The sequence below is a fragment of the Apodemus sylvaticus genome, chromosome 19, assembly GCF_947179515.1.
Source record: "Apodemus sylvaticus chromosome 19, mApoSyl1.1, whole genome shotgun sequence".
Lineage (NCBI taxonomy): Eukaryota > Metazoa > Chordata > Mammalia > Rodentia > Muridae > Apodemus > Apodemus sylvaticus.
In genome coordinates this window covers 3,215,281-3,242,163 of record NC_067490.1, presented here as the reverse complement: position 1 = coordinate 3,242,163, position 26,883 = coordinate 3,215,281, and the positions used below count along the sequence as shown (strand labels likewise).

The 26,883-nt window shown below is 51.0% G+C and overlaps 2 protein-coding genes and 2 non-coding genes across 4 annotated transcripts; all 4 read left to right on the top strand.

The window, feature by feature from the left end:
* Positions 1-493: 493 nt before the first annotated feature.
* On the top strand, positions 494-17,674 carry Hspa1a (heat shock protein family A (Hsp70) member 1A). The gene is made up of 2 exons (XM_052163547.1): positions 494-2,511; positions 17,050-17,674. The coding sequence occupies exons 1-2, from the start codon at positions 595-597 to the stop codon at positions 17,056-17,058; spliced, it is 1,926 nt and encodes a 641-aa protein (XP_052019507.1). The 5' UTR covers positions 494-594; the 3' UTR covers positions 17,059-17,674.
* Positions 15,032-17,674, top strand: LOC127669519 (heat shock 70 kDa protein 1A). The gene has a single exon (XM_052163546.1). It carries the CDS (start codon positions 15,133-15,135, stop codon positions 17,056-17,058), a length of 1,926 nt encoding a protein of 641 aa, XP_052019506.1. The 5' UTR covers positions 15,032-15,132; the 3' UTR covers positions 17,059-17,674.
* Positions 17,675-20,924: 3,250 nt separating this feature from the next.
* On the top strand, positions 20,925-20,987 carry LOC127670337 (small nucleolar RNA SNORD48). Its single transcript, XR_007974543.1, has one exon. It is a non-coding gene; the product is annotated as a small nucleolar RNA SNORD48 (small nucleolar RNA).
* A 757-nt stretch (positions 20,988-21,744) lies between these two features.
* LOC127670335 (small nucleolar RNA SNORD52) lies at positions 21,745-21,810 on the top strand. Its single transcript, XR_007974542.1, has one exon. It is a non-coding gene; the product is annotated as a small nucleolar RNA SNORD52 (small nucleolar RNA).
* Positions 21,811-26,883: the final 5,073 nt, after the last annotated feature.

The window sequence follows — 26,883 nt, the reverse complement described above, 5'->3', positions numbered from 1 at the left end:
CCATAATCAGAACTGGGCAAGTCAGTGAACCCCCACAAGTCACAACGAACTGTCCACAACACCAAGTTGGCGGTGACCTTTCCTTTCCTTTCCACACAGGCCTCAGTAATGCGTAGCCATGGCAACAATGTCAATAGCAGCACAAGCACTTCCCGCCACCCTCCCCCTAAGGAATCCGTCCTCTCCAGCGAACCCCAGAACTGTCTGGAGAGTTCTGGACAAGGGCAGAACCCGCGACACTGATTACTCAAGGGAGGCGGGGAAGCTCCACCAGACCCGAAACTGCTGGAAGATTCCTGTCCCCAGGCCTCCTCCGGCTCGCTGATTGGCCCGGCAGGGGGTGGGCGGAGCCGGAGGACGCTCCTTAAAGGCGCAGGGCGGCACGCAGAGCACCAGACGCTGTCAGCTACTCAGACAGAACCAGTCTCTGGTTCCACTCGCAGAGAAGCGAAGACAAGAGAAGCGGAACCTGCGGCCCGTTCCCGACCCTCGGACAAGACCAGCCTTCCCCAGAGCATCCCCGCCGCGGAGCGCAACCTTCCCCAGAGCATCCCCGCCGCGGAGCGCAGTCTTCCAGAAGCAGAGCGCGGCGCCATGGCCAAGAACACGGCGATCGGCATCGACCTGGGCACCACCTACTCGTGCGTGGGTGTGTTCCAGCACGGCAAGGTGGAGATCATCGCCAACGACCAGGGCAACCGCACGACCCCCAGCTACGTGGCCTTCACCGACACCGAGCGCCTCATCGGAGACGCCGCCAAGAACCAGGTGGCGCTGAACCCGCAGAACACCGTGTTCGACGCGAAGCGGCTCATCGGCCGCAAGTTCGGCGACCCGGTGGTGCAGTCGGACATGAAGCACTGGCCCTTCCAGGTGGTGAAGGACGGCGACAAGCCCAAGGTGCAGGTGAACTACAAGGGCGAGAGCCGGTCTTTCTTCCCGGAGGAGATCTCGTCCATGGTGCTGACGAAGATGAAGGAGATCGCCGAGGCGTACCTGGGCCACCCGGTGACCAACGCGGTGATCACGGTGCCCGCCTACTTCAACGACTCTCAGCGGCAGGCCACCAAGGACGCGGGCGTGATCGCGGGTCTGAACGTGCTGCGGATCATCAACGAGCCCACGGCGGCCGCCATCGCCTACGGGCTGGACCGGACCGGCAAGGGCGAGCGCAACGTGCTCATCTTCGACCTGGGGGGCGGCACGTTCGACGTGTCCATCCTGACGATCGACGACGGCATCTTCGAGGTGAAGGCCACGGCGGGAGACACGCACCTGGGCGGGGAGGACTTCGACAACCGGCTGGTGAGCCACTTCGTGGAGGAGTTCAAGAGGAAGCACAAGAAGGACATCAGCCAGAACAAGCGCGCGGTGCGGCGGCTGCGCACTGCGTGCGAGAGGGCCAAGAGGACGCTGTCGTCCAGCACCCAGGCCAGCCTGGAGATCGACTCCCTGTTCGAGGGCATCGACTTCTACACGTCCATCACGCGGGCGCGCTTCGAGGAGCTGTGCTCGGACCTGTTCCGCGGCACGCTGGAGCCCGTGGAGAAGGCCCTGCGCGACGCCAAGATGGACAAGGCGCAGATCCACGACCTGGTGCTGGTGGGCGGCTCGACGCGCATCCCCAAGGTGCAGAAGCTGCTGCAGGACTTCTTCAACGGGCGCGACCTGAACAAGAGCATCAACCCTGACGAGGCGGTGGCCTACGGGGCGGCGGTGCAGGCGGCCATCCTGATGGGGGACAAGTCTGAGAACGTGCAGGACCTGCTGCTGCTGGACGTGGCGCCGCTGTCGCTGGGTCTGGAGACGGCGGGCGGCGTGATGACGGCGCTCATCAAGCGCAACTCCACCATCCCCACGAAGCAGACACAGACCTTCACCACCTACTCGGACAACCAGCCCGGGGTGCTGATCCAGGTGTACGAGGGCGAGAGGGCCATGACGCGCGACAACAACCTGCTGGGGCGCTTCGAGCTGAGCGGCATCCCTCCGGCGCCCAGGGGCGTGCCCCAGATCGAGGTGACCTTCGACATCGACGCCAACGGCATCCTGAACGTCACGGCCACGGACAAGAGCACCGGCAAGGCCAACAAGATCACCATCACCAACGACAAGGGCCGCCTGAGCAAGGAGGAGATCGAGCGCATGGTGCAGGAGGCCGAGCGCTACAAGGCGGAGGACGAGGTGCAGCGCGAGAGGGTGGCTGCCAAGAACGCGCTCGAGTCCTATGCCTTCAACATGAAGAGCGCCGTGGAGGACGAGGGTCTCAAGGGCAAGATCAGCGAGGCTGACAAGAAGAAGGTGCTGGACAAGTGCCAGGAGGTCATCTCCTGGCTGGACTCCAACACGCTGGCCGAGAAGGAGGAGTTCGTGCACAAGCGGGAGGAGCTGGAGCGGGTGTGCAGCCCCATCATCAGCGGGCTGTACCAGGGTGCGGGTGCTCCCGGGGCTGGGGGCTTCGGGGCCCAGGCGCCCAAGGGGGGCTCTGGGTCAGGGCCCACCATCGAGGAGGTGGATTAGAGGCCCCTCCCGGCTCTCCAGGAGCTGGCTAGGAGACAGACATTTGGCCTTGAGAACTTCAAGTTATAGTCAAATTGTAGCCTTAGGGAAATTGTCTTCATTTACACATGTGCTTTTCATTCCCTGTATATTAGTACTGGGAGTGTGTCTTTGTAAATATACATAAATATACATATGCGCGCGCGCGCGCGCGCGTGTGTGTGTGTGTGTGTGTGTGTGTGTGTGTCCACACACATTCATTCCTGCCTTTACTTCAGCACTGCCCCCTGATGTTGTTTTGCAGGACTGTCAAAGCTATGTAGAGAGATTCTATATCAAAATACAAAACAGAAATATGCTATGAAAACATCTGGTGACTGTTGAGTTCTTTTGTGTTTGGACTTTCCCTGGGCCACACCGTTGAGACATGCTTGGTCGGGTCCTTCAGAGGCCAGGGGTGGATTGCTGAGGGTTGGGACTGCCGCTTCTCCTTGCATTTATAATCTTTCGTTGCTGTTGAACTGTTGAACTTGTTTCCTGGTTTGGGAACTTGGAGGTGAGGTAACACCACCACCATTTGTTCACGCTTTTACATAACCATCCTGAACTCAGGTCAATTTTTACAGGCCATTTGAAAATAAACCTCACAATCACTTGCCAGGTCTTGTGCCTGTTGTGTTTTGAGGTCAGGAGTTGCTGTGTATGACAGTTTTGCCTAAGCCTGACTGACATTTTATCTTAAGACGGGGTGTGGAGCGCACAGGGACATTCATTTGTGATCTGCCTGTGTGAGAAAATTGAAAGCAGTCAGAGCAAATAAAACCCCACCTCAGGCTGAGGTCTAGCTCAGTGCAGAGGGTCTGGGATAGATTCTCATGGAAGTGGGGGGGAGGCTTGAGCCTGGGGGTTCAGAGAAGCAGGTCCCTGGCAGAGTGGTGGGGATGCCGGTGATATAAAATTGACTTCAGAAAAGGTAGTGGGGAGCTCACTGTGTGCACACTACTGTAGAAAAGAGAGGTGGGGTCAGTGAAATAAAGTCATCATGGAGGCTGCGGATGATGCTCTGCAATGTGAGGACTGGCAGCACAGATACAGGGTACCACCCTAGTTCTACTGCATTTATGTATGGGGGTGTGCACATGCCAAGGCACACGTGCAGGCATCGGGACCACTGTGGTGCATGCACATGCCAAGGCACACGTGCAGGGATCAGGGGACCACTGTGGTGCATGCAGATGCCAGGGCACACACACAGGCATCAGGGGACCACTGTGGTGCATGCACATGCCAGGGCACACATGCAGGCATCGGGACCACTGTGGTGCATGCACATGCCAGGGCACACATGCAGGCATCGGGACCACTGTGGTGCATGCACATGCCAAGGCACACGTGCAGGCATCGGGACCACTGTGGTGCATGCACATGCCAGGGCACATGTGCAGGCATCGGGACCACTGTGGTGCATGCACATGCCAGGGCACACGTGCAGGCATCGGGACCACTGTGGTGCATGCACATGCCAGGGCACACACGCAGGCATCAGGGGACCACTGTGGTGCATGCACATGCCAGGGCACACGTGCAGGCATCGGGACCACTGTGGTGCACGCACATGCCAGGGCACACATGCAGGCATCAGGGGACCACTGTGATGCATGCACATGCCAGGGCACACATGCAGGGATCAGGGGACCACTGTGGTGCATGCACATGCCAGGGCACACATGCAGGGATCAGGGGACCACTGTGGTGCATGCACATGCCAGGGCACACGTGCAGGCATCGGGACCACTGTGGTGCATGCAGATGCCAGGGCACACATGCAGGCATCAGGGGACCACTGTGGTACATGCAGATGCCAGGGCACACGTGCAGGGATCAGGGGACCACTGTGGTGCATGCACATGCCAGGGCACACACGCAGGCATCAGGGGACCACATTGGTGCATGCACATGCCAGGGCACACACGCAGGCATTGGGACCACTGTGGTGCATGCACATGCCAGGGCACACACGCAGGCATCAGGGGACCACTGTGGTGCATGCACATGCCAGGGCACACACGCAGGCATCAGGGGACCACTGTGGTGCATGCACATGCCAGGGCACACATGCAGGCATCAGGGGACCACTGTGGTGCATGCACATGCCAGGGCACACATGCAGGCATCAGGGGACCACTGTGGTGCATGCACATGCCAGGGCATACATGCAGGCATCAGGGAACCACTGTGGTGCATGCACATGCCAGGGCACACGTGCAGGCATCGGGACCACTGTGGTGCATGCACATGCCAGGGCACACATGCAGGCATCAGGGGACCACTGTGGTGCATGCAGATGCCAGGGCACACACGCAGGCATCAGGGGACCTCTTAAGGGGCATGCCTCTGTCAGGGCACACATTCAGGGGACATAGGACCACTGTGGACAGACATAAACATTCTTGGGCATACATTCAGGGGACCACTGTGTGGAGTGCGCCCATGCCAAGGCACACACTGAGAGGACAAAGGACCACTATGTGGGGCACATACATGCCAAGGCACACACTGAGGGGACAGGGGACCACTGTGGGTGTGGGGCATGCACATGCCAAGGCACACACTCAGTGGTCGGAGGACTCTGTAAAGGAAGGTTCTGTCTTCTCACGCTCTGGGTTGGTCCTGGGGCTGAAACTGAAATCTGAAGGCTGGGCAGAAGCTCCTATTCCTGCTGACGCACGCCATTGGCCCTCATGGTCTGCTTGTGATGTGTTCAGGTTGAAGCTAAACCTGTCAGTCAGGCCTCACCAGCCCATTCAGATTACATACAAGATTTCAGACTTAATCTTTCTAACCTGCTTGAAACAAGGCCTCTTCTAGGCCCAGCTGGCTTAGAACTCAACATGTAGTCCAGTCTGGGCTTAAATTCGGGAGCCTCACTGCCTCAAGCCTCCTAAGTGTTGGACGACAAGCATGGATCACTACACCATGCCTACCTTATAAATGTTAGGTTGGTTGTTTTTTGCTTTGTGTGGGGTACGGGGCTTGAGGCCAGCTCTACCACTGAGCCCAGCAATTTTATTTTACTTCATTTATTGTGCTGGGATTCAGACTTAGAGCTTGCAGACAGTAAGCAACTGTTTTGTACATCTTAAAGCCCAGGTTCCTGGTTTTTTGTTTTTTGGGGTTTTTTTTGTTTTTTTTTGTTTTGTTGTTTGTTTTTTTGCTGAGTTTTTTGGAGATGGGTTCTCTCACATCACATGTGGGCCGCTTCACTGCCCCTCCTCTGAATTCTTTTAAAGTTAAGTGCTGGAGATGTAGCTATGTGGTGAGAACTTTGTGTTCACCACCGACTAGCTCTGGGTTCAGTCCTTGGCACCAGATGGGGAAGGATGGAACTGTCGGGCTAATGCCTTAATTAACAGTTATTTCTGGAAGGAGGCTGGAACAGGAATTACACTTTTGGTTTTTAAAAATGTGTGTGTGTATGAGCACTGGATGGCTTGTGTGTCAACTTGACACAGGCTGCAGTTATCACAGAGAAAGGAGCTTCAGGTGAGGAAATGCCTCCATGAGATCCAGCTGTGGGGCATTTTCTCAATTAGTGATCAAGAGAGGAGGGCCCATTGTGGGTGGGGCCATCCCCAGACTGGTAGTCCTGGGTTCTATAAGAAAGCAAGCTGAGGGCTGGAGAGATGGCTCAGCTGTTAAGAGCACTGACTGCTCTTCCGAAGGTCCTGAGTTCAATTCCCAGCAACCACATGGCGGCTCACAACCATCCATAATGAAATCTGACACCCTATTCTGGTGTGTCTGAAGACAGCTACAGTGTACTTTGATGTAATAATAAATAAATCTTTAAAATAAAAATAAAGAAAGCTGAGCAAGGCAGAGGAAGCAAGAAGTAATATCCCTCCATGGCCTCTGCATCAGCTCCTGCCTCCTGACGTGCTTGAGTTCCAGTCCTGACTTCCTTTGGTGATGAACAGCAATGTTGAAGTATAAGCTGAATAAACCCTTTCCTCCCCGACTTGCTTCTTCTTGGTCATGATGTCTGATGCAGGAACAGAAACCCTGACTAAGACAATGTGTGCGTGTGCGTGTGCGTGTGCGTGTGCGTGTGCGTGTGTGTGTGTGTGTGTGTGAGAGAGAGAGAGAGAGACAGACAGACAGACAGACAGAGATTAGGAGATTAGTACACGTACAGGTTAGAGGATAACTTTGGGGGAGTCCGTTTTCTTCCATTGAGGGCTCTGGAGTATTGAACTCAGGAACTCAGGCTTGTGTGCCAGCACTTTTCCTTACTGAGTCATCTTGCTGAGCCACTTCATAGGTTTTGTTGCCTATGTCTTAAGTATTCCAGTGAACACTCCTCTTAGGAGCGTCACCTGACAATATAGTGCCTCACTCTCAGAAGGACCTCAACACTGAGGTGGCGTGACAGAGTAGGCACCGTATTGGGGCCTTTGTAGTGGCTTTATTAATCCTTACCACCCTGGATGGCTCTATGGCAGCTTGGCACAGGCTAGAGTCACCTGAAAGGAGGAAACCTCAACAGAGTGAGTCCTTCCTGGGGCCTGTGGTACAGCATTGTCTTAATTAGATTGATAGGGGAAGGAACAGCCCATTGTGGATGATACTATCCCTGGGCTGGTGGTGCTGAGTTCTATAAGAAAGCAGGCTGAGGGGCTGGAGAGATGGCTCAGCCGGTAAGAGCACCGACTGCTCTTCCAAAGGTCATGAGTTCAAATCCCAGAATCCACATGGTGGCTCACAACCATCCGTAAAGAGATCTGACGCCCTATTCTGGTGTCTGAAGACAGCTACAGTGTACTTACATATAATAAATAAATAAATATTTAAAAAAAGAAAGAAAGAAAGCAGGCTGAGCAAGCCAGTAACAGCACCCTCCATGGCTGCTGTATCAGCTCCTACCTCCAGGTTTCTTCCCCTGAGTTCCTGTTCTGACTTCCTTCACTGATGGGCTACAATGTGGAAATGTAAGTGAAAGAATCCTCTCCTCTCACCTCCCTTTTTGATTAGCAGTTACATTATAGCAGGACAGCTACAATCTCTACACACCTGCCTTCTCTCTGATAGTCAGTGATCTGGGTGTAGAGCTGGGGTCGGGTGGGAGGGGCAGCTGTCCCAGAAGCTTGGCTATTTTCTTTTCTCAGGACTGCTTTCCAACCTCCTGCAGCCCAATTTGTTTATCTTAGTATCGTAAAAGTCACAAAAATTTCCATTGTTTCCATCTGATGAGTCAGAGCTGGGTGTGGTACTTGCCTGAACTTGCACTGGTAGAGTGGAAGTCTGGGCTGCATAGATACACTGCCTGCCATGATGGTGGAGGGAAAAGGAGAGGAGGAGAAGGAGGAAGAAGATCCAGGAGTACCACAGAGATGACACAGACCTGTGATCCCAGCACATGCAGGGCCAAGGCAGGAGGATTGCTGGGAGTTTAAGACTCACATGGTTTGCAGATTAAGACCTTGTCTAACAAACAAACAAGCAAGCAAACAAAACCAGATGCAATTTTAAACAGCGAGGGAAGGGTCTGGAGGAGATGGCTCTGCACTGGCTGTTTTCACAGAGGGCCCAAGTTCGATTCCCAGAACCCAAATAGTGGCTCAAAACCACTGGGCCTCTGCAGGCACCAGACACTCAGGCTGTGCAAAGATACACATGCAAAGCACTCATACACACAAAATAAAAACTTTAAAGAAAATTAAAAAAAAAAAAACAGTAAGGGCCAGGGGCTGGGGGACAGAGCATGCCTTTAATCCTAGCACTTGGGAGGCAGAAGCAGGTGGACTTCTCGGTTTACAAAGCAAGTCTCAGGATAGCCAGGGCTACACAAAGGAAACCCTGTTTTGGAAAATCACCAGAGAGAGAGACAGAGAGAGAGAGAGAGAGAGAGAGAGAGAGAGAGAGAGAGAGAGAGAGAGAGAGACTCCCGCCCTAAAAACAGCAAGGGAAAAGGGAGTGGGGGGACATGGCCCATCTTTTCCTGCCTCTCTTGAGTCTGTCAGAGTTCTGCATCTCTCTCTCTCTCTCACTGGCTTTGCCCTGGAGGAATTGTTTGGCCAGGAAGGAACTGCCTTGTCATTATTCTCAAGAACACTGCTTGACAAACAAACTATTCCCCTGGCTCTCCCCTCTGCCCTGGAACAGCTAGTTTAGTCAGGCTCTGAATTTAATATCCCAAGATCCTGTGATCTGTGTGCCAGCCATGCCAGGGTGAAGGGGCCTGCCTTCCTTTCCCGGGTTTCTGGCAGATGAGAAGCTGGAAGCCTGGTCAGGCAGGAGCTTAGGGGCGGGGCAGGGGGATTCCTGGGTGGTCACTTAAACCACCTGGATTTAAAGCTTACAGAGTCCTGACCTTCACTCTGCTGCCCTTCTCCGAGTCTACACTGTCGGTGATGGAGAGGCAGGCTCCGGGCAAAGCTCTGAAGGGCTCCGAGGCAGAGGACACAAGGTCTGTGCTCTGGCCTTTCAGTCTTCTCCTTCACCCTGACCTTTCATGGGGTTCTAAGAAATAGTGGGAAGCTGTGTGGGTCCCAGACAGGCTGGTGCCAGCTTACCCAGTGCCAGGAAGCTCTGGAGCAGTGTGAGCCGTGTGTGTCTGCTCTCGGGTGCGCGGGTCAGGGACCATGGCTTGTCGGGGTTTATGTTATTGACGAAAATGATTTATGTCCGCCATTCTTCTTTGAGAAGCTCACGCTCCTGATCTCAGTGCCTCTCACTTCATTCCCAATGCCTCTCTGTCTTAACTCTTGCATTCAAAATCTATGTTTAAAAATGTCTTTTAATAAACCCCACCTCAACCGGGTGCTGTTGGCACAGACGGGAGGCTGAGGTAGATGGATCTCTGTGTTCAAGGCCAGCCTGGTCTATAGACCAGGACAGCCAGGCCAGATCTACACAGAGAAACCCTGTCTGGAAAAACCAAAACAAACAAACAAGCAAATAAATAAATAAATAACCTCTAACTCGGGGCCGGAAAGATGACGGGTTCATGGTAGGAGCTGCTCTCACTCTTTTTTTAAAATATCATTTTATGTTTGTGAGCACACTGCAGCTGTCCTCAGACACCAGAAGGAGGCATCAGATCCCATGACAGACGGTTGTGAGCCATCTGTGGTGTCTGGGATTTGAACTCAGGACCTCTGGAAGAGCGGTCGGTGCTCTTAAGCACTGAGCCATCTCTCCAGCGCAATTTTTTTTTTTCTCTCTCTTTCAGAGGATTTGTGTTTGGTTCCCAGGCCCCATGGTTTGGAACTTACAACCATCTGTCATTCCAATTCCAGGGGATTCAATGTCCTTTCTTTTCCTCTGTGGGCACCTGCACTTCTGTACACACACACCTTATTAAAAATAAATCTGGGATGGAGAGATGGCTCAGTGGTTAAGAGCACCGACCGCTCTTCCAAAGGTCCTGAGTTCAAATCCTAGCAACTACATGGTGACTCACAACCATCTGTAATGAGATCCGATGCCCTCTTCTTCTGTGTCCGAAGACAGCTACAGTGTACTTACATATAATAATAAATAAATCTTTGGGCCTGAGCAATCAGAGGTCCTGAGTTCAATTCTCAGCAACTACATAATGGCTCACAACAATTTATTTTATGTATATGAGTACAGCTACAGTGTACTCATATACATAAATAAATAAATAAATCTTTTAATTAAAAAAAAAACTCTCCATGGGGCTGGAGAGATGGCTCAGTGGTTAAGAGCACCGACTGTTCTTCCCAAGGTCCTGAGTTCAAATCTCAGCAACCACATGGTGGCTCACAACCATCTGTAATGAGATCTGATGCCCTCTTCTGGGGTGTCTGAAGTTACAGTGTACTTAGATATAATAAATCAAATGAATCTTAAAAAAAAAAAACAAAAAACCTCTCCAGCTTTGCATACTAAAGCGATGCCTGTCTTCTGCCACTATTTTACTATTTTGTGGCACAAGGAAACTAAAACCAAAGCCTTTCTCCTGGTAGACTAGCACAACTGAGAGCTATGGTCGGCTAGTTTGGTTTGGTTTTGGAGCAGGGTCTCACTATGTAGCCCAGGCTGGCCCAGAACTGGCTATAGAGACCAGGCTGTTTCAGACTTGTGACAACTCTTGTGTTGCTTCCTCTCAAGGGCAGGGGTGACAGATAGAAGCCACCACCCTGGTTTTACCATCATTTTTGTGTTAATGCCAAAGTAATCCCATAGGCCTGGGAATGGTTCCCAGCTCTGTAAGCGCCTCAGTGTGAGTGTGGGACGGCCAATGAAAGAAGGGGAAACTGCCTGAGCACACACTTCTCTGAGTTTGGGGGTATTTGTTCCCTGGGACATGGTCTTATGTATTCCAGGCTACAAGCTCATTGTGTAGCCAAGGATAACCTTAGACTTCTGATCCCCCTGCCTCTACCCCATTGATGCTCTTTCAGGTGTGTGATTCCAGACCTGGTTCTGTGGTGCCAGGGCCTTAACCCTGGGCGTGGTGCATACTAGGCAGGCACTGCACCCACTGAGCTACAGCCCCAGCTGGCACCAGTGGATTTGCTGTTTAAGGCGGGGTTTCTTCTAGTGGCCCAGGTTGGCCAAGGTCTCACAGCATCCCCATGCTCAGCCTCTCCCATTCTAGAATGACAGGAGCATACCATCACACCTGCCTGAAGTAGATATCCTTAATTCTATTTTAGAAATGATCATATAGAAACTTAGGCGGTTTAGTAGCACACCTGTACTTCATTGTTAAAAAGTAAAAACCAAACCACAACAACCCACTCTTGACCAAAGGGTAGATTCCAGACACAAACAAACACAGGTCTTCCACCAAGCAAGAGTGTTTTTCCAAGTCACAGAAATCTTCAGAGTTCTCCTGTCACTGAAACCTTTGAAAGTTGCTTAAGAATGCCTGTCTCAGCATGGTGTGGTGCTGTACCGGTTAAACCTGCATTTGAGGAGGCAGAAGAGCCATGAACTATACTCTCTCTGTCTCTGTGTCTCTGTCTCTGTGTCTGTCTCTGTCTCTCTCTGTCTCTCTCTCTCTCTGTCTCTCTCTCTCTCTCTCTCTCACACACACACACACACACACCAGCAGCAACAACAACCGAGAAAGATGGGGATCACAACACCTTTCCTTTTGTTTTCCCCTGGGTATGCTTAGAATTATATCATCTTTTAAGAACAAGAGGACTGAGGAGAAAATCAGGGCTGTTAGAGAAGGACTATAAAGTGGGTGGGGTGGTGGTGGAGGGAGTTGGGGGGGAGGTGCTGGAGCCTCTGGCTGAGGAGGCATCTCTCTCTTAGAGTGTTGTTGGCTTCCTCTCCTGCCTGTTGTGTCCCCCCAGCCCCGCCCCCCAGCTCCCCGCCCATTAAAAGTCCTCTGCAGTCCTCCCAGCTTCAAAATCCTGAACTCTGTTGCTTCCAAATATGGAACTCAATAAAAGCCTAATTCCCAAATGAAACAAAGTCCCGTTGGTGTTTGTGTGTGTGTGTGTGTGTGTGTGTGTGTGTCAGGAGTGGGGTGGGAAGTGGGGCTGGGAATTAAATCCAAGGTCTTGGATGCTAAGCATGCTGTCTACCCAAGAGCTACAGCCCCAGCAGCTTGGGGTTTCTTCAGACCCTCCAGCCTTCAGCAGTTAAACCTGCTACTGGGCTTTTGCCTCAGAAGTGCCCAGGCTAAGGGCAGACAAATACCTTCAAATAGTTTAAATACCTTCTTGTGGAGAAATGGGCCGGGCTGGGCTCCTTGGATGTTTCTGTTAATCCTAGCACTTGTGTGGTGGGACAAGACGGTTGGGCTGAGTTCAAGACCAGCTTCCAGGCACACAGTCCCAGATGATACCCTGTGCTACACAATGACACCCTGATTCAAATTTTCTTTTAAAGAGTGTTTTGAGAGTTGCTGATTCACAGGGTAAGAGTGTCCACAGGCACGGTGAACAGGCCTTTAAGGGAAGTGACTAGGTAGCTAACTAATATGGATTTCTGGAGGACTCCCCAGCCAGAGGTGCACGGAGTAATGGAAAATTTCTTGACGTTTAACCAGTTTGACTAGATCAGGGTGGTGATTCATTAGAACTGAATTCATCAGGTCTAACTATGGAACAGGCTGCTGCCGGCCAACCCTTCCCACACAGACAGAGGATCTACTAAGCAGCATCTTCCAAACACTGGCTGAGATCAGCATAAACAACTGAATGCCCTTGGATTCCCAGAAGAGATATTTTGATATGGATTTGTGTGAGTGCATTTGTGAGTGCATGTGTGAGTGCATGTGTGTGTATGTGTGTGTGTGTGTGTGTGTGTGTGTGCTCCCATGCGCGCGAGTGTGCTCGGGGTGGGGGGTGGGGGAGTAAGGGGGGCATGGAGCTGTATTTAAGAGCAGGGTTCCCTCCAGAAACTGTCTCCTCCAATTCACACTCAGGGACCTGTGTGTGTAGCTTGTAGTGCTTGTGTGTGTCTGGAATTCCAGCACTTGGGTGTCAAGGGTAGAGGAGCAAGAGTTTAAGGCCAGCCTTGGATACACAGTAAATTCAAGGCCAGCCTGGGCTACATGAGACCCTATTTTAACAACAATAACAACAACAACAAAGAAAGAAAGAAAGGAAGGAAGGAAGGAAGGAAGGAAGGAAGGAAGAAAGAAAGAAAGAAAGAAAGAAAGAAAGAAAGAAAGAAAGAAAGAAAGAAAGAAAGAAGTTTAAACAAAAAATCAAACAGTTAATAGTTTCTCCCTTTCATGGACTTGTAGACCTCAGAACTAAGACTCTAATGTGCTTAAAAAAAAAAAAAAAAAAAAAAAAAAAGCCAGGCGGTGGTGGAGCACGCCTGTAATCCCAGCACTCTGGGAGGCAGAGGCAGGTGGATTTCTGAGTTGAGGCCAGCCTGGTCTACAGAGTGAGTTCCAGGAGAGCCAGGACTATACAGAGAAAGCCTGTCTCAAAAAAAACCAAATCCAAAAAAAACAAAAAACAAAAACAAAACAAAACAAAAACAACAAACAAAGACTCTAATGTGCTTTTTTTCTTTTTTGGAAGACAGGCTCTAACGCAGCTCAGGCAGTTAGGCTCAAAGGCTTCATCCTCCTGCCTGCCTCTCCAGAGCAGGAAGACTACAGAGGTGAGCCACCATACCCAGTAACCTCACAGTGTAGCTCTCAAGGCATCTAACTAGGGGGTCTTTAATTCCTACACAGGAGGGGGAAGGAGGAAGGGAAGAAGAAAGACTTCACTGACAGCTAAATGTAATGACAATTAAAAGGGAGGAGGTAGACAAGGTGATGTCTAGGACAAATCTAACCAGGTAAATGAGTAGAGGGGTCCCAACACCTCTGCTCAGGGTCTCACCCAAGAGTTTGCTTTAACTGCACTGTGAGGAGATATGCCATCTGAGGACAGGACACACCATCTCTCCATCTAAAAGAGGTGAACTGACAGGGGTGGCAGGCACAGACAGAAGAACCAAAGAACTGTCAGTTAACCTGACCTTACTACAGCAAAATCTAGAGCGGTGCCTGGCAAGGAGCTATTTTTATTGAATCTTTTGGGACAGGGTCTCCCTCTGTAACCTAGGCTGGCCTTGGACTCTTGTCCTTCGGCCTCTCCCTCTATGGAAAGTTTTTTCTTACTAATGTCAGGCTGCAGCCGGAGGCAAAGGGAGTGGTTGCAGCCTGGCACGGTCGATTAAGCCCTGCTCTCCCTGTCCTGGGACACTTTCCCTTTTTGGGTCACAGGTCCTCCTAACAAGAGAACCAAGTGTTTACACGCTGATTTTCTTTTGAAAACCTTGAGAACTCCATAGGCGATGTACTTGTACGTTAATCGTGATGTAAAGACATCAAAGCATATAAAGTATACTGCAAGATCTCTTCTCTTTTCCTATTTAAACCTAAAATGGAGCGGGTCGGGTTAAGGGGATGGACAGGCAAGCATTCCACAGGCGACCTCCCCCCCCCCCACGCTGTCACTCAAGCCGGATCCAATCACAGACTTTTTAGCCAAGCATTATCCCGCCTCTCTTGAGAAACTTTCTGCTTCCGCCATCCTGTAGGAAGGGTTTCTACACCTGAAACTCCCACCCTGGTCCGAGTCCCATAGGTCTCTCACCACCCAGCACCTTCAGGAGTTGACCGGTATCACTTCACCCAAAGAGACCGCTACATTGCGTCGCCATGGCAACAGTGTCACTAGCAGCACCAGCACTTCCGGCAACCCTCCCCCTAAGGAATCCGTCCTCTCCAGCGAAACCCTGAACTGTCTGGAGAGTTCTGGACAAGGGCGGAACCCGCGACACTGATTACTCAAGGGAGGCGGGGAAGCTCCACCAGACCCGAAACTGCTGGAAGATTCCGGTCCCCAGGCCTCCTCCGGCTCGCTGATTGGCCCGGCAGGGGGTGGGCGGAGCCGGAGGACGCTCCTTAAAGGCGCAGGGCGGCACGCAGAGCACCAGACGCTGTCAGCTACTCAGACAGAACCAGTCTCTGGTTCCACTCGCAGAGAAGCGAAGACAAGAGAAGCGGAACCTGCGGCCCGTTCCCGACCCTCGGACAAGACCAGCCTTCCCCAGAGCATCCCCGCCGCGGAGCGCAACCTTCCCCAGAGCATCCCCGCCGCGGAGCGCAGTCTTCCAGAAGCAGAGCGCGGCGCCATGGCCAAGAACACGGCGATCGGCATCGACCTGGGCACCACCTACTCGTGCGTGGGTGTGTTCCAGCACGGCAAGGTGGAGATCATCGCCAACGACCAGGGCAACCGCACGACCCCCAGCTACGTGGCCTTCACCGACACCGAGCGCCTCATCGGAGACGCCGCCAAGAACCAGGTGGCGCTGAACCCGCAGAACACCGTGTTCGACGCGAAGCGGCTCATCGGCCGCAAGTTCGGCGACCCGGTGGTGCAGTCGGACATGAAGCACTGGCCCTTCCAGGTGGTGAAGGACGGCGACAAGCCCAAGGTGCAGGTGAACTACAAGGGCGAGAGCCGGTCTTTCTTCCCGGAGGAGATCTCGTCCATGGTGCTGACGAAGATGAAGGAGATCGCCGAGGCGTACCTGGGCCACCCGGTGACCAACGCGGTGATCACGGTGCCCGCCTACTTCAACGACTCTCAGCGGCAGGCCACCAAGGACGCGGGCGTGATCGCGGGTCTGAACGTGCTGCGGATCATCAACGAGCCCACGGCGGCCGCCATCGCCTACGGGCTGGACCGGACCGGCAAGGGCGAGCGCAACGTGCTCATCTTCGACCTGGGGGGCGGCACGTTCGACGTGTCCATCCTGACGATCGACGACGGCATCTTCGAGGTGAAGGCCACGGCGGGAGACACGCACCTGGGCGGGGAGGACTTCGACAACCGGCTGGTGAGCCACTTCGTGGAGGAGTTCAAGAGGAAGCACAAGAAGGACATCAGCCAGAACAAGCGCGCGGTGCGGCGGCTGCGCACTGCGTGCGAGAGGGCCAAGAGGACGCTGTCGTCCAGCACCCAGGCCAGCCTGGAGATCGACTCCCTGTTCGAGGGCATCGACTTCTACACGTCCATCACGCGGGCGCGCTTCGAGGAGCTGTGCTCGGACCTGTTCCGCGGCACGCTGGAGCCCGTGGAGAAGGCCCTGCGCGACGCCAAGATGGACAAGGCGCAGATCCACGACCTGGTGCTGGTGGGCGGCTCGACGCGCATCCCCAAGGTGCAGAAGCTGCTGCAGGACTTCTTCAACGGGCGCGACCTGAACAAGAGCATCAACCCTGACGAGGCGGTGGCCTACGGGGCGGCGGTGCAGGCGGCCATCCTGATGGGGGACAAGTCTGAGAACGTGCAGGACCTGCTGCTGCTGGACGTGGCGCCGCTGTCGCTGGGTCTGGAGACGGCGGGCGGCGTGATGACGGCGCTCATCAAGCGCAACTCCACCATCCCCACGAAGCAGACGCAGACCTTCACCACCTACTCGGACAACCAGCCCGGGGTGCTGATCCAGGTGTACGAGGGCGAGAGGGCCATGACGCGCGACAACAACCTGCTGGGGCGCTTCGAGCTGAGCGGCATCCCTCCGGCGCCCAGGGGCGTGCCCCAGATCGAGGTGACCTTCGACATCGACGCCAACGGCATCCTGAACGTCACGGCCACGGACAAGAGCACCGGCAAGGCCAACAAGATCACCATCACCAACGACAAGGGCCGCCTGAGCAAGGAGGAGATCGAGCGCATGGTGCAGGAGGCCGAGCGCTACAAGGCGGAGGACGAGGTGCAGCGCGAGAGGGTGGCTGCCAAGAACGCGCTCGAGTCCTATGCCTTCAACATGAAGAGCGCCGTGGAGGACGAGGGTCTCAAGGGCAAGATCAGCGAGGCTGACAAGAAGAAGGTGCTGGACAAGTGCCAGGAGGTCATCTCCTGGCTGGACTCCAACACGCTGGCCGAGAAGGAGGAGTTCGTGCACAAGCGGGAGGAGCTGGAGCGGGTGTGCAGCCCCATCATCAGCGGGCTGTACCAGGGTGCGGGTGCTCCCGGGGCTGGGGGCTTCGGGGCCCAGGCGCCCAAGGGGGGCTCTGGGTCAGGGCCTACCATCGAGGAGGTGGATTAGAGGCCCCTCCCGGCTCTCCAGGTGCTGGCTAGGAGACAGATATTTGGCACCGATGGCCGCTGGTGCACCAGTTACTGTCAAGTTTAGTCAGTCTGCTGGAGTTCAGTTTTAAGTTACAACCTTTCATAAGGTAATTGGGTTGACTGTTAAATTTTGTATGCTTATGTTTTTTCTATATTCGAAATTAACGTTTTGAGCTACTCTGGGCACAGTACCAGGGGATTTTGGTTTATAACTAATGACAAGTAAAGTCTACAGAAATTTTGGGATTTTTTTATCATTGTTCCAGTGGCCTGGGGAGATATTGTCTTGTTGCCCAGTTTCTTTTCAGGACGGTCATCTCTAAGACAAACTGTCTCTCAGAAACTTCTTTGTTCTGTGTACTACAAATCTTTGCTCCTTTGTACTTAAAACTTTAGTTATTTGCTTGTCCACATTAAGGTTTTGTGGTATAACCAGCCTGTTCGTAGCATTTAATCTAAGTAGGTTAAAGATGTTTCCTTCTTGCAGACATTCTGCACTGCCACCCTGTGTACATTTTTTTCTTTGCATCGCTACAAACTAAGACAAAAAAATCTTTTATAGCTTAAATATTCAAAATAAAACGTTACAAGTATGTTTTGTTGGTTCATATGTTGGGAGGACTAATGAATTCTGGGTTTATGTGGATTTCTTTTCCCTTTGTGAAGACGAGAAAGGGGATTTGGTAGAAGTGTGGCTTTTCAATACAGTTATGCAGAAAGTACAGGTATTTTCTTTGAATGTCAGGCTCATTCATGGGAAAAGTAGGGTGGTGCTAGAGTTTGGGGGTCAGTGGAAGATGGACTCGAGGGGCTCTGAGGACTGAGCTCTCCCTGACCTGAGAATCCAGGGCCTGAATCCAGAACCCTGTTTCCTGATCTATGTTCAGACCCCAAGACATTTCAAATGACAGGGGTTGTTTGTGTTTTTAGTTTAGTTTTGTTTTTCAAGACAGGATTTCTCCATACCCCTGGCTGTCCTAGAACTCACCTTATAGACCAGGTTGGCCTACAAACTAAGAAATTTGTCTTCCTCTGCCTCCCAAGGGCTGGGATTAAAGGCCTGTGCCACTACTGCCTGGCTAAAATTATAGTTATAAAGTAGCAACACAAATTATTTCTCATAGTTGGGGGAGAGTCATGCAACATGAGGAACTTAAGGATAGCAACATTAGGAAGTTTGAGAATTACTGCTCTAGAGCATTGAGCTTCATCCCCAGCCTCTGAGCCTCCTTTTTAACAGCTCTGCTTTCTGAGACAGCGTCTCCCCATGTAGTCCTGGCTGGCCTCAACCTCTGACCCATATGCTTTCCCAAACCTGGCTTCTTTATTACGTTTCAAGGCCTATTTACACTTTCTCTGTAGCTCAGCCTGGCTTTGAACTTACCATTTCCAGACCGTACCCCCGAACCTGCTGAAATTGTATGTTTGTGACCAGGTACCATGTCTGTTTTTTTTTTCTCTTGGGGGGTGGAGGGGTTTTGTGTGTGTGTGTGTGTGTGTGTATGAGAGAGAGAGAGACAGACAGACAGAGACAGTCTTTCCATGTAACCTTAGCTGGGATGGAAGTGATTATTTAGACCAGACTGCTCTCTGACACCTGTATCTGCCTCTCCAATGGTGGGATTATGGGCATGTGCTACCTCACCATGTTATCTCCACAATCCCCATCCCTCTTTCCAGGCATAGGCCTGGTGACATAGCGAACCACTTACCATGTCCAAGGTTTAAAAGCAGGCAGGATGTAGGGGAAGGAGCTGCTTCCCTCTATCCGTGGCTCTTCCTTTTCCTGGGGTAATGCTGTCTGTCGCTGTCAAGAGCTGTGAGGGGAGGTCAGTGGAGATGGCGTGCTAATGGTGTGTGAGGGAGGCCCTCAGGTCAATCCCCAGCTCCGTGGAGAACCAGTCAATTAGCTGAGTAAGGTGTAAACCCCAGGTGATTCTAGCATGTCCAAATAGAACCTATCCTAGGGTAAAGAAGTCTTCACTGATAGTTTAATAGAGGCCAAGGGCAGTTATGCTCATGAATTCCTCATTAGAGAAGCGGTCAATTCCTAAGCCATTTTACACTGTTTTCATTGAAATCATTTCTGACCTGTACATGCACACACGATTTGGAACTGAAAAGAGTCTCTTCCTATAACTCTCCCAGTGGAACTTGGGCCTAGGAACTGAGAAACTTATCAAATATATAATTACTTTAGGATTCTTAGATTTTTTTAAAAATTGGTTATATTCTGAGGCGCTATGGTCTCTGCATAGCCCTGGCTGGTCTCGAACTCATAGAGATCTATCTGCCCCTGACTCTGGAGTGCTGGGATTAAAGTTGTGCATCACCGCTTCCTGGCTAAAATGTATTTAAAGATGAAGATAGAGCAGCGTATAGTACCTCACATGTGTAATTTCAGCATTTAGGACAAGGAAGTAGGAGTGTTGACCGTTGTAGTTAGTACAGAATTGCTGCTTCAAAAAAATGACAGGAAGCTGGAGCAATGGCTCACCCGTCAGGAGCACTTAGCTGATCTTTCTGAGGACCTGGGCTCAGTTCCCAGCACCTAGCACCAGGTGGTTGACAGCTTGCTGTTACACACATAAACACAAATAAAATCAGTTTTATAAATATTTCTTAGAAGCTGGCCAGTGGTGTTGTATGCCTTTAATCTCAGCACTCAGCAGGCAGAGGTAAGTAGATATCTGTAAGCTTGAGTCTAGTTTTGTCTACAGAGCAAGTTCCAGGACAGCCAAGGTTACACAGAGAAACCCTGTCTTGAGCCACCCACCCCCAAAATCTTTTTTTTTTTTTTAAATAACATAAGTGTCCCAGCACGGTAGTGTGTCACGCTTGTAATTCTAGGCATGTTTCGAACCCATCTTAGACTATATATAAACCAGGTGTGTGTGTGTGTGTGGCTTTTTTCCCCCTTTAAATAAAAATGTAGGGGCTGACGAGATGGCTGCTTTTCCCGCCGAGGTCCTGAGTTAAGGAAATGTGATGCCCTCTTCCGGCATGTTGGCCTACGTGCAGCAGAGCACTCATTAAACATTTTTTGTTTTTAATGGCGAGCAGAAGCTGAGGTACAAATTCAGATTTTTCTGCCAGGTGGAGGAAATGAGTCCTCTGGAGTAGACGGGATCCAAACAAGAGTACAGAGTCCTTAAAACCTGTGGGAGAAAAGAGAGCGAACCTGCAGGATCCAGGGTCTTTACCCAATCTTGGCCACTTAGACTGCCTGTTTCCGTTTTGGTTTTGTTTTGTTTTGTCCTTTCCTTTCGTTTGGTAGTTTATCAAATTATCGTCACAAACACGATTCTCAACCAGGACACTGAGAAACATAATTCCTCTTCGGTCCCTTCGCATTTGTCAGCGCGATCAAGTCAGGCATATGAGAAGACGACTATGGCCGTCAGGACCCCGGCCCGGCGCGGGTATAAATCTCGGAGGCGGGCGGCCATAGGTCTCTTTGTGCTCCTGCTCAGCCTGCTTGCGGGTCGCTTGCCCTCTGCTGGTAGGCACCGATCTGTGCGGGGTCTGAGGACTCCAGAGGGCCAGGCTCGCATCGGCCTCGTGCAGCAGGTACCCTGGGGTCCCGTGGGGAGGCTTCTGCGCTGTGGGGCTGGGTGTGATGACCCACACTTACAGACTAGAGTTTCTGATGTCCTCGTGACGCCACCCCTTCTAACTGACCCAGCCCGGGTGGGGGCTGCTGGCCGGGGCCTCCCGGGCCCGAGCTCATTCCGTGATCTCTTCCAGGTTCCTGTCCCTCGCCATCGGACCCGGCAGCACGATGGTAAGCGGATGGTGCGAGTGGTGGGCGGTGTGAGGAGGGGCTGGCTTCGGGGAGAGGACAGTGATGATGACTTCTGGTGATTCTGAGTGTCTCGCTGACGCCATCACCGCAGCGCGCTGACCGTCCCCGGGCCCAAAATCCGCAGTAGCGTGGGTTTTGAGCTTCCGTGGCTTGGAGATCTTAACTAATAAAATTGTCTTGCTTTCTGTTAGGGTTCTGAGGACATACGCTGGCTGCCTACGCTTGAAGAAAGGTTAGAATTAATACTCAAACTAATTTAAGACAAATTCCGTAGAAAGCATCAGGGGTCTGGCGTGCATGCTCCTTTCTTGACTTCTTGGAAAGGGCATGCACGCCAGACCAGTGCTCAGGGCCCTGGTTGTCCTGATCTCAGATCTGCCTCCTTTCATTTTCTTGTACTTTTAACTTTGTGTGCCAGTAGAGATTGCTCTACAAAAGTGGCCTTCCTGATGCTGGGAACCTTTAATACAGTTCTTCGTGTTGTGAAGTTCCCAACCTCGGAATTATTCATTGCATCTGTATAACTAATCTTTGCTGTTGAGATGAGCAGGCTGTCCTGTCTAGAATCCCCAGTGTAAAGGTCCCTTGGTGACACCGGTTGAGAGCCACTGTTATAGACCATGCTCTCAGTTCAGGATGGCCTTAGTCCTGGCTCCACCTAGTGCTTGCTGGGAACTTGCCTGCCACTTTATTATTATTGGCTTTAACAGTTATATTCCAGTTCTCAGGGAGCCATTGGATTTTTGTACAGCTCTGCAGCAGTCTAAAGCCTAACAGGACAGACTAGCTGCCACACCCTGTGTTTGTCTCCGATTATTGTTCCCTGGAAGCTGCCTTTGGGTCGGGTCTCCCTAAATTGAGAATGATGATTTCACAGACTAGAGTCTCTGACACTGACCTTGATGTCAACTATAAATCTGACTCACTTGGGGAACCTGAATTCCTGCTCTTCCTTGAGATGGGACCCATTGTTCCAGCACTGGCCCTATTAAATGACGCGTCCTCGCCCTGCACTTCATTGATTGTCTGTCTTAACATTCCAGGGCGAGCTCTGAAGGTTGTACTGGGGCTCAATCCCCTCACCTAGATCTGGGCTAACCTTAGGACCCAGGAATTCTAGGTGGAATTCCTAGAAGTGACCCAAACGACTTAATCAGCTCATTGTCTAATGAGAGCCAGCCTTGTCCTGCGTGTGGTGGAGGTGAGTGGTTAGCTCGCTTGAGTGTAAGAAAGCATGACTAAAGGCAGCCTGGAAGGGAGGGGTTGAAGGCTTTGTCTTACAGTAAGATGCCGGCCTTCACTAGGGCCTGTAAAGTCAACAAGCACAATGAACTCATTGTCTGCAAGTTGAAATGCCGACCTGGTTAGAATATCCTGATTTTAGAAACATATATAACCCATCCTCGTGTTTGCTGATTTCCTGCATGGTCCTAAATACAAACTTTATGAATTTTCAGGGATTTTGCCGACCAGTTGGATGGCTTTTACTGCATTGGCTATCTGAACATGAGGCTGCAAGCTGTGGGTGCTGAGTGGACCATATCAGCCACAGCTAGACATGGTGGCAACTTAAGTATGACAGACTGAACCAGAGCATCGCTTCAACATGAGTATTAGTGAGAACTTATCTCACCCAGAATATTTACATAGTGGCTTGGAAGTGCATAGTTTTCTGAAAGATCCTAATAAAAATACTGGTAAAACACTTAACATGACTGGTTTATGTCACTTGGGTATGGAAATGTCTTTTAACTGTACCACAGACGTGTCCGTTCCCCACCTTTCCTCAAACATCAAATGCAAGTGTTGAGCTATCATTTCTTGTGTGTCTGGTTGGGGATTCCTCAGCACCATTGCCACTTTTTTTGCCAGCTGTTCTCTTGGAAGCCGAACTGTGTGTGTTAAAAGTTCTATACATGCCTGTCTTGCAGACCCTAGTTTTAGCCAGAGATTGGGGTCTGAATCTATTCAGATCTACCTACTCGGCCTTCCCTTTGCTAGGAATACACTGATAGCCTGGAGAGGGTGACGAAATTCTGTCTCAAAACACAAAGGAACTTGGGATTGAAGGTGGGAGTAATTAAATTATACAGGTTATATATATATGTGTGTGTGTGTGTATAAAATTTACAAAAGAACTTTGATAGATTTTTTTTTTTTTTAAAGATAGTGTGCAGTAGGCCCAGCAATGGTAGTAATGGCCTTTAATCCAGCACTTGGGAGACACAGTTCTGGTTGGTCTACTTAGCAAGTTTTAGGACACAGGGAAACCCTTGGTGGGGTGGGTGGAGATAAGTTTGAGAGAACAGCCTGAACTGTGAACACTTGTCTGGCTCAGTCTCTCACACCAGTTAACAGGCGTGCTAATGCATACCTGTGATCCAGCATTTGGGAAATAGAGGCAGGAGAATCTGGAGTTCAGTGTTATCCTCCGTTAACAGTTTGAGGCCAGCATGGGACACAAAGAACTGCTGGCAATTTGTGGTTGCAGGGGAAACCAGACTGCTTCTTTTTCTTTTTTGGAGGCAGGGTTTCTCTGTGTAGCCCTGGCTGTCCTGGAACTCAATCTAGACCAGGCTGGCCTCAAACTCAAAAATCCGCCTGCCTCTGCCTCCCAGACTACTGGGATTACAGGCGTGCGCCACCACTGCCCAGTAACTGACATCTTTCTTAAAAGTTTTAAAATAATTTGATTTTATGCTTTTGGGTGTTTTGCTGCCATGTTTGGATGCATGGAGGCAAAATGCTCATATGCATAAAATAATTGTTTTAGGCCAGATTACTTAGCCACAGGTGATTATGGACAAAGGGAATCTATTTCTTGCACAACCCTGGAACATTCTTAGCACTGAGTCCCTCTAACAGGAAACAGGTTTTTTCTGAACCTCCATTTTCCTTAATCATTGGCTTGACTTCTCTTCATGCCTTTAATCCCAGCACTTGGGAAGCTGAGGAGGCAGAGTTCTGAGTCCGAGGCCAGCCTGGTCTACAGAATGAGTTCCAGGACAGCCAGGACTACACAGAGAAACCCTGTCTCGGAAAACAAAAAACAAAAAAAAAACCCAAAGAATGTTTTAGCTGGATGAGTTAGGCACACACAGACCTGCATAGTGAGACCCTATCTTAAAACAAGGGCAAAGTAAAACAAAAAAACAGGAAAAAATGTTTTATGTCTATGTCTGCAATGGACACATGGATGCAAATCCTATAGAAACCAGGAGAGGGCGTTCAGATCCCCTGGAACTGGATTTATAGACAGCAGTGCTGATTAAACCTGGGTCATCTGGAGGAAGAGCCAATACATGCATGCGCGCATGCTTTGTCTGTCTGTCTGTCTGTCTGGACAGGATTTCACTCCTGGCCTGGTCAGTCTGAAAGGAACAAGCCTGGTCTTGGACTCATAGAGATCTCTGCCTCTAAAGGTTTTTCAAACTACATTCTTCCGAAACTTTGAACTTTTTACTCTGGTAGATGTGTGTACTGTGTATAATCAATTATAATACTGGGGATACCATATCTTGGGCATAGAAATGGCTAACATTCGGGAAGTAAAGGCTGGCAGATCTCTGAGTTCCAGGCCAGCCTGGTCTACGGAACAAGTTCCAGGACAGCCAGGGCTACACAGAGGAACCCTATGTTGAAACAAAACAAAACAAAAAGATTCTGGAGAGGGGCTGGAGAGATGGCTCAGTGAATGGGAGCTCGGGCTGCTCGTACAGAGGACCCAGGTCTGGTTCCTAGCGTCTGTCTGACGGCTCACAACCATCCATAACTCCAGGGTTATCCAACCCCTTCTCCTGGCCTCTGTGGCACCAGGAATACATGTGGTGCATAGACACACATGCAGGCCAAACACTTACATGAATAAAATAAACTTTAAACAGTAGAAAAAAGTTTCTAAGGGCATACAGAATACTTAAAAGTTAACGTTGACCAACTTGGTCTCTCCCCTCAGTGTAGGTAAATAAGCGTATAAGATATGATAGCTAATCTTCACACACACACACTCACACACACATACACACACACACACTCACACCTTTAAAAGGCCAGTGCATGGTCTGTATTCAGGTATGAGTGACAACCCGCCCAGACAGTCACTTATAAAACCTATCAGTACCTCACCTGCCCTTCCTTAACCATTGGCATCTCTTCCCAATAGGTCAATCATTCCTGTAAATGGTCAACTATTCATTCATCCAAAGGTTTTATTTTCATTTCTTCCTTGGTCTAAACTTGCCCCACCCCGGCTGGGATGGTCAGAACTCTTTTATGGTGCAGGTCCAGGTCCAAGGCACACGCACGGTGAGAGTCACACGGAGCTTGGGATGTAGCTCATTTAGCAAAGTATCTGATGTGCAGCCCTGGGACTCTCACCACAGCACTGTCACTGGGCATGCCTGAAATCTCAGCACTGGGGAGGGTACAAATGGGAAGATCAGAAGTCCAAGGTCATTTTCAGCTGTGTAGCTAGTTCTGACCCATGTGAGATCTTGTCTGGGAGGAGCACTGACTGCTTTTCCAAAGATCCTGAGTTCAAACCCCGCAACCACATGGTGGCTCACAACCATCCGTGAGGAGATCTGACGCCCTCTTCTAGTGCATCTGAAGATAGCCTCAGTGTACTTAAATATAATAAATAAATAAATCTTTAAGCCGGAGGGAGAGAGGCCAACCAGAGCAAGCAGAGGTCCTGAATTCAAATTCCCAGCAACCACATGGCTCACAACCATCAGTACAGCTACAGTGTACTCACATACATAACGTAAATAAATAAATCTAAAAATAATCTTGTCCAAAAAAAAAGCCCGGTGTGAAAGTACACACCTTTGATCCAGCACTGGGATACAGAGGAAGGCTGATCTCCTCGAGTTCAAGGCCAACCTGCCCTACATGGGGAGATCCAGCAGCCAAAGTTACACAGCCAGGGCTGTTACACGGAGAAGCCCTGTCTCAAAAACAAACAAAACAAAACAGATAGAAGACACGATCTTCAGCATGCCTGACAGCAGTTATCCCACACCAGAAGTGGAGCAACCACAGAAGCTGCCATTCTGCCGCCCCGCTTCCCCTCAAAGGCCATCTGCTGGCGCAGGCTAGAGGCTTTCCACACGATGCCTCCCTGGGGCCAGAGAACTGTGAGTCACTGTGACCAGCCTAGATGCTAGCTCCCCTGACATACAGTTAAAATCTTAGGAATGACTATTAATAAAAATATTATTTTTACATTCTTACCTCAAGAATATCTGGTGCTCATTTTCCTGTGAGTAATCAGACTATCCAGGACAGTCTGACTCCATAAACACAGGTATGGGGCTCTGGCTGCCTGGAGCTGGAGCACTCTCAGCGGGTGAGCAGCCAGAGCCCAGCCTGCCAGCGCCAGAGGGCCTCCGGGGAGCCTCACAATCTCAGCCGATCATCGCTCCAGGCCCTGAAGGTACGTCCCCAGCCAGGGCTGTTTGAAGGTCTGTACCTTTTGTTTGTTTGTTTTTTGGATTTGTTTTTTTCCAGACAGGGTTTCTCTGGAACTCACTCTGTAGACCAGGCTGGCCTCGAACTCAGAAATCCTCCTGTCTCTGCCTCCCAGAGTGCTGGGATTATAAGCATGCACCACCACTGCCCAGCTCTGTACCATTTTTATTAAGTTATTTTGTGTGTGTGTGTGTGCCTAATGCTTGCAGAGCCCTGGATAAGCCAATGGCTCCTCTGGACCTGGAATTAACAGATGGTCGTGCACAGCCATGGGGGTGCCAGGAATCAAAGCCAGCTCCCTTGGAAGAGCAGCCTGAGCTCTTACCCGTCTCTTGGGGGCCCCTCTACTAGAGTTTTGCTTTTGCAAGCTTCAGTGAACTGTACAAGACCCCAGTGCTACTCCTACTTAGACAGGAGGGGGTCACCTCCCCTCATGACCCAGCAGACATTGGGGTGCTAGGATGGATAAGCCACTTGCTGGCAAGCCTGACAACCTGACCCCTGGGACCCACAGGAGAAAGAGCA